Source organism: Priapulus caudatus, unplaced genomic scaffold (assembly GCF_000485595.1).
Source record: "Priapulus caudatus unplaced genomic scaffold, Priapulus_caudatus-5.0.1 Scaffold382, whole genome shotgun sequence".
Taxonomy (NCBI): Eukaryota; Metazoa; Priapulida; class Priapulimorpha; order Priapulimorphida; family Priapulidae; genus Priapulus; species Priapulus caudatus.
The window spans coordinates 186,905-197,955 of NW_014577443.1; the positions used below are offsets into that span (position 1 = coordinate 186,905).

General features: G+C 47.7%; 1 protein-coding gene across 2 annotated transcripts in view; it reads left to right on the top strand.

Annotated features, from left to right (window-relative positions):
- Positions 1-9,345, top strand: part of LOC106809766 (transmembrane protein 39A-B-like) — a 15,912-nt gene extending 6,567 nt beyond the window's left edge. For both annotated transcript variants that reach the window (XM_014812966.1, XM_014812967.1), the window contains exons 7-10: positions 442-626; positions 1,710-1,830; positions 3,263-3,273; positions 8,531-9,345. In XM_014812966.1, the coding sequence (XP_014668452.1) occupies positions 442-626; positions 1,710-1,830; positions 3,263-3,273; positions 8,531-9,221 (1,008 nt within the window). In that variant the 3' untranslated portion in view covers positions 9,222-9,345. The remainder of the gene's footprint in view (positions 1-441; positions 627-1,709; positions 1,831-3,262; positions 3,274-8,530) is intronic.
- The last annotated feature ends 1,706 nt before the right edge of the window (positions 9,346-11,051 follow it).

Below are 11,051 nucleotides of genomic sequence, written 5' to 3' on the forward strand. Positions count from 1 at the left end.
TCACTATCTCTCCCCTGAGACCTACTATATATATATTTAGAGTCTTATAGAGATATTTTGATGATGGGAGCTACTTGGCCATTAACTACGTTGTATCAGTACGCCCATGTGAGACCCGCATTGCCCGTGCACTCTTCGCGATGTGGCCGTGGGAAAAGTGGCTAAGCTCTTTTCATTTCCTGCTTAACGTAACCAAAAAAGTACATTTCAATAAAAACAAAACGCATTCGAGTAAAGTTTCTGCATTGCCGGCACGCCGGAAAAAACATCATTTGCATAAAAAAAGGCGTGCGCCGCTAACCTGACAAACAAAAAGTACATTTCAATAAAAACAAAATGCATTCAAGTAAAGTTTCCGGGTTAAGCTCGTCTGCGCCCGTACGAGCGGACGTATAAGGGTGGACAACCACGGTTAACGCTGCTGTTGCCGCACTGCTTCAGAACACGCTCTACTACGACGTCTGGTGGGTGCTGCAGCATACGACTGTGCTGTGGGTGAGCCTGGTGGTGATCTACGCACAATACTACATGTCTCCGTACTACTGCGACACACTGCACCGCGCCGCACTGCACCTAGGTCGCTGGCTGAAGGTCGAGGGCAGGAACGCGCACGTTCCTTACAACGTGTGAGTAAGAGAGATTACGATTAAGCATTTCAAAATTTTCAACCGCGTTTTGTGTTGCCAAGTTTGTTTTTCGTCAAGTTTGTGTGCGAGCAGTGTAACAATATCTTGTCATAATATATAAGACGGAAGTCCATATTAAACATAGCCATTTATTGTTCACGTTCTACTCATCCACACCGCAGGCTAGTAATGGTTCCCGCCTCGCCACGAACCCCCAAGTGCTCATGCTGGACCGTGCTGCCACCTTCCGACTACCAATGAGCAATATTATTAGTAACATGATATGACAAGCAGTTCGATAATATATAATAATATACAGTCGATTGTGTTTGATAACGTCTCAACTTACTTAGCTATCTCGTGCTTATCTTTAAACAAAATTCCAAATCCAGGATTTTTAGCGGTGGAATGAGTTACCTAAAAAAGATTGCCTGCGAACCTTCTGTGTACGTTGGGAAAAAGATTGAAGGCATATAATGTCATAGTCGGCCCCACGTCGCATATTATCGAGAACAAGTTTCTCTCTCGCTTCCTAGGCCATCTAACTATTATGAATCGACTGAGATAGTCCGATTTTTCGTCCGCAATAAGATCTAGACAGCGACACGATTTCCCAGTTTGTTCGATCGATACTCGCCTGTCTGTGGTGCTTGTTACGGATTGCGTCTCGCAATAAGTTATGTTGAGTGCACTGTAATACCGTGCTGCACAGCGCAACCATAGACAGCCAGCTAGTGAGTCACGTGAGCGGATGTTCGCAGGACGGTAGCGCACACCTGTTATTTTGCTACTCTGATTGAGCTGTTAACGTGGACGGACGTGTTTCGCAAGAATAAAAAGAAGGTCGTTTTGCAGAAATTCAGTAGTTTTCTTGTGTCCGTATCTGGAACAGTGCTAACGTGCATGCTATTGCAGGGGTAGAAATGAACTTTTGAGTCTGCAGCAAAATGAGGGAGTCTGCAGTCTGAGGGAGTCAGACGGACTCATGCATATGTCAAATCAGAGAGTCCCGACAGTAAATCAGGGAGTATTTGACTTCGGACTCGGACCGTTAATTTCGCACCCTGCTATTGCTATTTCTAGCTGGTCGGAGCTGCAGACGTGGCCACAGAACGCTCTAGTCAAACACATCAAGGGGCTGTTTAAGGCGGAAGCTCTCTGCAACGCCGCAGAGCCTGGCAACTCCTCGCACACCCGCTTCTATGTAAGTGGCATAGATGAGCAAATGGAAATCGTCAATCAAATTACACTGCGCGACGAATCTTATAGTGTGTGCGTTGTTTTGTGTGTGCGTGCGTGCGTGCCTGTGCATGCGTACGTATGTGCATGCAGGTGCGTGCGTGCATCGTTACCACGCATCACATCTCGCTCCTCATCGCTCACGTTATCGCATCATCGTTTGCATCTTGCAGTTTCTGTTCCACGTCATGCCTTACCCGCTTGTATCTCGCTCACCTTGCTGCCTCACCTGCCTTATCGTTTGCATCTTGCCTCACCTGCCTCATCGTTTGCATCTTGCCTCACCTGCCTCATCGTTTACATCTTGCCTCACCTGTGTCATCGTTTGCATCTTGCCTCACCTGCCTCATCGTTTACATCTTGCCTCAGCTGCCTCATCGTTGCAATCTTGCCTCACCGTGCCCTCATCAGTTCGTCTTGCCTCACTCTGCGCTCATCCGTTGCATCTGCCTCCACCTTGCATCGTTGCATCTTGCCTCACCTGCGGACCCCCCCCCCCAGGTCTCATTGACATCTATGCCTCCACCTGCCTCAATGCGTGTTTACATCTTGCCGTACCTGTGTCATCGTTTGCTATCTTGGCCTCACTGCGTCATCATTTGCATCTTCCTCAGCTTCCTCATCGTTTCATCTTGCCATCACCTGTGTATCGTGATGCATCTCTTGCCTCACTGCCTAATCTGATTTACATCTTGCACTCACTGCCTCATCGTTTACATCTTGCTCACCTCATCGTTGTGAACATCTTGCCTCAACCCTGCGTCAGAGAGATTTACTGATGTGTGCCTCACCCACGTCATTTTGGCATCTTGCCTCACTCTGCCTCGCACTGCTCATGAGTTTGTTCATCTTGTCTCACTCTAGGCGTCATCAGAGTTTAAATATTGTCTGCACCTGCGTCATCAGTTACATCTTGCCCTCCTGCGTCCATCGTTTGCAGTGTTGCCTCACCTGCCTCATCGTTACATCTTGTCTCACCTGCGTCATTGCTTTGCATCTGCCTCCACGCGGCATCATCGTTTTGCGTGTGCCTCACACTGGCCCATCGTTTGCGTGTGCCTCACCTTCTCATCCGTTTGCATCTTGTCTCACCTGCGTCATCGTTGCATCTTGCTCACGCGTGCATCAGCGTTGCGTGTTGGCTCACCTGCCATCATGTTTGCGTGTTGGCTCACCTGCGCATCGTTTGCATCTGCCTCACGCTGCCACCTGCTCATCGTCTTGCATCTTGCCTCACGCCTCACCTGCTCATCGTTTGCATCTCTCAACCTGCCTCATCGTCTTGCATCTTGTTCTCACTGTCTCATCGTTGGCTCTTGCCTCACCTGCCTGCACTGCCTCATCGTTTGCATCTTCCTCAGGACATGCGGAGCCATGCGTTAATGTGCGTGTTGCAGTTTCTGTATCAGTCGACCGCCTAACCGTCAACGCTCGGTGCTGATGATGCCCAGCTTGGACGTCAGCGTCACGCATCAAGCCCCTACTCATCAGCTGGTGCGCGCATCGGGACGCCGACGAGTGGAAGCGCACCTCGAGTCTCGCTCGGGCCGCGCTCTCCTCCCTTGCTACCAACTACTATGGTGCCCGATTCCGACTCGTCGTGACACCTGCTTAATGGGCGAAGGCCTTACAGAGCGAGCCGAGTTCTCAGGCCGTCGACGCCAAAACCTGACACCCGGCGGAGCCCGCGAGCAAGCGGCGGAGGGCGAGCGCGAGTCCTCGCGCGCAACGCAAATGTCTCGACCAGGCGGAGCCTGCGAGCAGCGGCGGAGGTCGAGCCGAGTCTCGGCGTCCGGTGACGGCAAACTGTCACCAGGCGAGCGCAGCACGGCACGACGCGAAGCCTAGTCTCGCCGCGCCTGCGCAAGACTGACACCAGGCGGAGCCGCGAGAACGCATGAGGTAGAGGTCGCGGTCGGCGGCAAAAAGATGTCGTACGTCGCAGATGTGTCGGTCAGCGCACGTCAGTCCGAGTGATGACGACGCAGTGGACGCTGCTGCTGCTGCTGCTGCTGTGCTGCTGTTGCTACCCATACATGCTCGCTGCTGCCGCTGCTGCCCATACTGCTGCTGTGTAAATAGATATTTAATGGAGCGTAGATGAATAGATGCGTGAGAGGTTGATAGGTACGAGGTGCCTCCGCGCACGCGCCCGCGGTTGGTCGACGACGGACGGATGGTCGAGGTTTCATTCTATCTGGTATGGTTGGTGCGTGGCGGCGGGGTCAGTCAAGGATGGCGAGATTTAAGTGTTTAGTTGCGACTCGATTCTGGAATTGGAATCAATTCCAAAAAGAACATGGTTGGTGATTGAGTGAATGTGAAGCCATTCATAAGTTCAGTTTCGTGGTTGATGTTAATGCATGCCTGAACGCAATCGGAAATGTCAGAATGTTTTAATTACCTTAAAAATTCAGAATTAAGTCGACGTCAGGAGAATGATACAGAGAGAGAGAGAGAGAGGAGGAGGGAGAGAGCAAGAAAGGGAGATAATAAAGGCGAGAATATGTTTATCTGATGTATTCAGTTTTTTAGTTTCATTTCAACATACTTCACTTTTATTTGTCTTGGAACGTATTAAATTTAGAAGGAATTGCGAATGTGCCATGTTGAGGAAGATCTGGATTGGTTTTCTCCATGCAGTAAAACATGCACAGTTTAAAGTGCCGCCATTTTTCTTACTACCCAGAACAAATGCATTCTGTGATTGGTCGGGGCGCGCTTTGGTAGCGGACACGGCGGCCGTGGAAATAAATAACCCTCGTCAACTTAGTTACAAGTGCACTCATTCCACAACTAAGGCGCCACTCAAATCAAATTTTCTATGCTATAATTGCATGAAATCTTAGTGTTTTTCAAGTTAGTGACTAGTGATATTAATAATAATAATATTAATAAAATAATATATCCTCTGGCGCTGTGAGGTGACTATAGTCATAGTATAGGTATATTTTGCTATTTTTTTGCGCTATTTTTCGCTTTCCTATATTTTGCTATTTTTTCATATTATTGAGCGTTTCTGAGCAGTAAATTCGAAATAAAAACTAACAACATTCATGATGACTTTTCTGTTGCGCACGGGAACCAGAATACAAGTTTTCCAACCCAGTCGAACCTTTATGAAGTTATGTTAGCAGGGAATAACTTTCCCACGGGCGTAGATTGAGGGTGCTCGGCTCTGATTGGCTAATTTATTATTTTTGGCTAATTTTGTTTTATTTTAGAATTAGGGTTAGTGTTAGGGAAATAAGGGTATACCGTATAATAATATAGGAAAATTATTGCAGTGACGTCATAAGACGTGATCACGTGACCTCAATCTACGCCCGTGGAAAAGTGACACCTATGGTGACACCCATGTTAGCATAATATTAATAAATCAAAGCGGTAACGGGTTACCTATTATACCCACTGATCTCTATAATATATATAGATATATATTATAGAGATCAGTGATTATACCATGTTAAACTTTTTTCGTCCGGTTGCACAAAACCAGCCGCCTGCTACCATCCATCAGCTGTTTCGCCCGGTTATGTATATTCGTAATCGAGTACGACTGGTAACCGGTCATAACGACAGCCTTTATGCAACCGAGCTAAGAAATTAAAAAATCAACTGCTGAACAATCCGTGACTCGACCAATCACAAGGAATGACAACAATAACCACCAATCAACGGCAGGACATCCTCGAAAAATCTGCCTGATTCCTGGTATGGTTAGCGCATGCTTTAATGTCGGGTTTATTAGGAAGTGAAGCTACTTGAAAGATTCCTTTGAATTAAATGTCCATGGGAAAAAATGGTTTGCGCAGTGTCATAGTTCTTGCCTTTCTTCTTTGTCCTAGGAGCAGCAGTTAGATTTTCAAATGAATAAATTGGCAAGTTTGTGATACAATTTGTAAGTACGGTTTCCTATAACTAAATAGTATAAAACTACAGTAGCCTAGGCGCCTATAACTAAGTATAATATTGATTTAAGCTTTATACATTAGGTTCTATAGCCGCTTACATTGACTGCCGGCTGGGCTATAGCCGGCTTGGGCTGGGCTTGGCTTGGACGCCAGCGGCAGTGCAATGTTAAGCGGGTATAATTACTTAGAGCTAAATTATTGCATGAATTGGCATTGGCTAGCGCCTGTCCGCAGTTCAATGTACGCGGGCTATGTACTAGAGCTTAATATTAGGCTATAGTAGTGCTATTAGGGCTACTGGTTCTCAGTAGCTCTACTGTATTGTACTTGGTAGTGTACGTAAATCATATGTTGTTTATAGTAAATTAATACTCCGGATTGCAGCATTGCGTGGTGTACAAGCCAAAGACAAGCGAAGAAGAACAAGGGAAAGCAGCTTGCCTAGAAAGTGGACTGAGGAGGGAGGAGGAGGCTCACCACCTTGTAGTGTTAGATAATACACAGGGTTTCCATTGAAGAAGTTTTAAGTCGAAGTGTTCATGAACGAGCAAACAGCAGCATCACATACACAGCAAACCAGTGTTTGTAGTCTCGAGGACTGCGTCTTGTCTCGAGACCCGGTCTCGCAGACTGTTTTCCTTTTCTCCGCGTGTCTCGCGTCTCGGCCTCGGATGGCCAATGACTCGGACTCGGACTCGGACTTCGAGCCTTCCGGCACCTCCCCCCTCCCGACGGACTTTCGGCGTCGAGGACCTGGCTCGAGGCCACTACATTACATAGTATAGATGGGTCATAGATGCTGTTTGTTTCGCCCGCTTTAAATACGCCGTGGGCCGAGCTTCTACGCCGGCATCATTCGTATTCGCAAACCACGGGCATAAATAATTGTACACAAGGCGCCGCGGTTAATCAATCGTCTTACTGCGGCTGTGGCAGCAAGTGAATTATAAGGCAGAAAGGTGGTAAAAATGATGTCATTGGAACCTATGTGCGAGTACTAGTACGGCTTACTATATGACCTCTACACTTTCGAAAGGTAGTAGTGGATACTTACGCGTAGTAGCCTACTAAGTACTAGCACTCTCTCATTTGGTTCAACAAGCCGTGTCATTCTCGTAAAACACAAATGGATCCGTTACTTTGACACGTTTCGTATGACTCGTGTCTCTGTGTTTTCGGCTGACTATACACTTTCGAATGTCTACGATGCATGGTTGCACTATGCAGTAAACAGCGTACACAATATACACGTAGTTTACAGTGCTTCACCAGCACTCTCAAATGTACAACTGACTCGCTGACAATCGAGAAATGCCAGCTAACGCCTGAGATCAACGGCGAAGCCGAAACCTACCGGCTAACTGGCTGAGTCAATTAAGTACAGTGCACATCTTTTGTTTAGTACAGTAGTCAATCTTTAACAGATAGTACCGCTCATAGGGTCTATGTCCCCCAGGGTACTGTCGGAATGTACCTTGGTAACTATCTAGCTGATATGGTTAGGGTTAGGGTTAGGGAGTAGGTGTAGGCGACTCCCTAGACTCGTTAGTGAAGTAGGTGAGGTACGGTCCGGCATATTAGATAGTAGTATTTAGTACCAGGGTACGTTCCGGCAGTACTCTGGGGGACATAGACCCTATCAGCCCTAGTAACTCCCTTCCCAGCTGGTTTTGAGTCATGTCTAGTGCCTGGAACGTGGACGTTCTTCCTTTTTAGCTCATCTGACGTAGACCCTATGAGCGCAAGCAACAGCATCACGTAAATTTGACCAAATTTCTATACGTGCTAGCATTTAGAATCAATGCATGGCAATGTTAAACTGCCCTATGTCGATGTGCTCACTTCATTTCTTTTCCTGTAATTTCACTGCAGGTGTGACTACCACTACGTGTCTATAGTGTACGTATAGCACGATGCCAGCAGGTGTAACGTGGGGTGTCTACCTACGGTACTCTGTCGCTGCCCTATTCTCCATGTTTGCTGGGGCCCAGGTGGTACACATGTACTACAGACCGTTGGAAGTACGTATTGCATACTTTTTTCGTCATTTTATATGTTTTTTTTTCCCACCCATCCGCAGGTAAAATAAATGTATCAGCGTCTGTTCTGTCACACGAATTTATTTTTCGCGCAATATATATGAATGTAATACATACAAGTATGTAGAGTAATACAATTACAATAAAAATGTAAGTAATGCAAAGTAATACAAGTAAAGTACAAATGAAATACTCATGTGCAGTGCAGGAATAACTTTCTGGTGTAACTGTTGGTAACTCAACTAATTAGTGTACCTATAGCACTTGTGTGTATGGCATCCTTCTTTTTAATCCTTGTCTTTTTTTATGCTCCAGGATCTTGATAAATACATACAAGCAGAAAAGGACAGAATAAAAGATGTCCTAAAACCGACGTTGCTAAACCAAGATGGTGGAGACAGCGAATCATGACGCATTCAGTGAATTTTGTTACGTAGTGAATTGTGAGACTGCTCTCGACTGTCAGCGCCATCTCCTGCAGTGTCAACACAATCATCATAGTTAGGCTGTAGATGTGAGATCAGGCAGTCCAACGCCTGAACCTCGTCCGGTGATCGCAATGATAGCATCGGATTTCGGATTCCCGCTTTTGAAAGCGTAGTTGTGGTTGCGAGCACGGCCGGGAGACAGAACATCAACAAACTATTGTGTTACCAGCACGTTTCTCTTCGCCGCGTCCCGCTACGCGCATGGCTTCGATCGACGATGACAGCGAGCCGCCGCCATTCTGCGTCACTCCCGCGACGGAGGAACAACCGAGCGCGTCCGTCATCTTCCTTCACGGCATCTTCCAGACGGGCGAGAAGACGGCGCGGGCGATCGAGCGCGCGCTCGGCGAACCCCTGCGGTTCCGGCGTGCACGCGTCGTCTACCCGACCGCGCCCGTGGGGGTGTACACGGCGAGCGGGGGGAAGCGCTGCACGCTGTGGTATGATCGATACGGCCGCGACATCGACGCGTCAGAGATGACGGCGTCCGTAGACGCGCAGCTCTCGCGGCTCGCGCGGATCGTCGACGACGAGGCGTCGGCGGGCCGCCGAGTCGTCGTCGCCGGGTTCTCCCAGGGCGGCGCGATGGCGGTGCACGTCGCGTACAGACGCTGCCGAGACGCCGTCGCCGGCGTCGTCGCGCTGTCGCCGTTCCTCAACCGCGACTCGGCGGTCTACGCGGCACTAGAGGGCGCCGCGGGGCCGCGTCCGCCGCTGCTCGTCTGCCACGGTGCCGCGGATCGGCTGATCCGATGCGAGTGGGGTGAGGAGATGCACGCGACTCTCAGCCGGCTTGGCGTCGCGAGCGAGTTTCGATCGTTCCCGGACATGGGGCATGAGATGAGCAAGGGAGAGCTGTGCATTGTCAGGCAGTGGATCGCGGACAGGCTAGGGGAGGAGCTTCCTTCGTCCTAGAAGTGCAATTTAGATACATGTATGAGCGACGAGGAATTGCGCGAGGCTGTGGGTCGCAATTGTAATTTAGAAGTGAATGCAATCTGATTGACATCAGATTAAAAATCCGGTGCTAGTCTGTGAAGTCTACTTGCATTTTTATTCGTTTTCAATCCGAACATTTCGACTGTGAACAGAATAAACATAATAATTTGATATGTTAAAAACGTCTATGTCTTATGCGGGTTTATAATAACGTGCATGAATAGCAAACGGCCTACAATACACATGCAGGGTCCCCACTGCCCTTGAAAGTCCTTGAATTTTGTCATTTGTCCTTGAAAGTCCTGAATTTTTCCTTTTGTCATTCCTTGGAAATACATGTAGGTCCAAATAAGTCCTTGAAAAGTTAAAAAAATAATAATTCACACTTGTGGGAGCCATGTACTGAGTACCTAGCAGTAATAATGTAGCATATAGAATCAACCATCACGAAAAACCAAGAAAAAAAACGATAATACCGTTTCATTCAATACCTGGTATTCTATCTATTTCTATCTATCTATATCCGATATGTCTATCTATTTCTATGGTATTTTAATCTATATCCTATCAGGTTATATACTCTTGGGAATAAGTGATCCCCTCCCAAATGGTACAACCTCGTTAGCACGGTGAATTCTATTCAGGGCAAATTCAGAATTTTATTCATCAGAATTTCATTATCATCATTTCATTCCCCCCCCCCCACTAAAGCACAAATATATATACGGCTATAATACGCGTTTTTACAGTCACACATACACACACGCGACCGGGCACGCACACGCGGGTATGGTCGCACGCATGCGTGCGTGTGTATTATAGGCGTAAATTCACATTTTGTTCCTCGTGGTGGGGGGGGGGGTAAAAAGTTTCGGCTGAAATACGGTCATTTGCCTGCCAAACTTCACCGTGTGACTGATGCCGTGGGCGATACTATCCATACATCCAGCCGAGAGGGGAAGTAAGGAACTGAGCAAGGGAAAGAAACGGAGAAAGGGCGAGTAATCATATTATAGTATTTATAATATATATACATAAGTATATTATGTTGTAATATATAGCGCCGCGAGAAAGAGAGAAAAATTGCTAGAGAGAATGTCGTGTGCGTGCGTGCGTGAGGTGCGTGGAAGAAGAAATATGCGAGAGAGAGAGCGAGAAGAGAGTCACGAGGGGGAGAGATGAAGCGGTTAAGGCCGGAGAAAGTAACTATGGGTATTAGAAGAATATGTGCATCCCGTGCTCTGATGTGTGCCGTTATAGCTGCCCTACCGGTGCGTTTGTCTGCGCGTGTGACTGCGCGCATAGCGTGTGGGGCACATCTCCGCTGATTCCTCCCTCGCGTTTCGTACTCCTCCCTCATTTCTCTCTTTCTCATCCCCTTCTCACTCCTTCCCCTCCAGTGTTTTTCCACCTCCTCTCGGCGGCATAGTATCGCCCGGACGCATCAGTTGCACGGTGGAAAAGTTAGCAAGGCAAAATGGCCGGTTTTCAGTCTCAACTTTTTCACCAGCCCCCCTCCCCCCCCGCATCACAAACACACATACACACACACTAAAGAACAGCGCTCACACGGCGGGTATGGTCGAGCTTAACCACGGCGTGCGCAGTGTATTATAGGCGTAAATTTCACATTTTGTGCCTCGACGGTGTGAAAAGTTTCGGCTGAAAATACGGACCATTTACCGTGGCAAGTTTTTTCATGCTGCTGGTCGTGGGCGATACGCATCGCGCGGAGAGAGTGGGAGTAAGGAATTAAGTTAGTAGAAAGGGGACAGAAACGAGAAAGAGACGAGTATTAAATATATA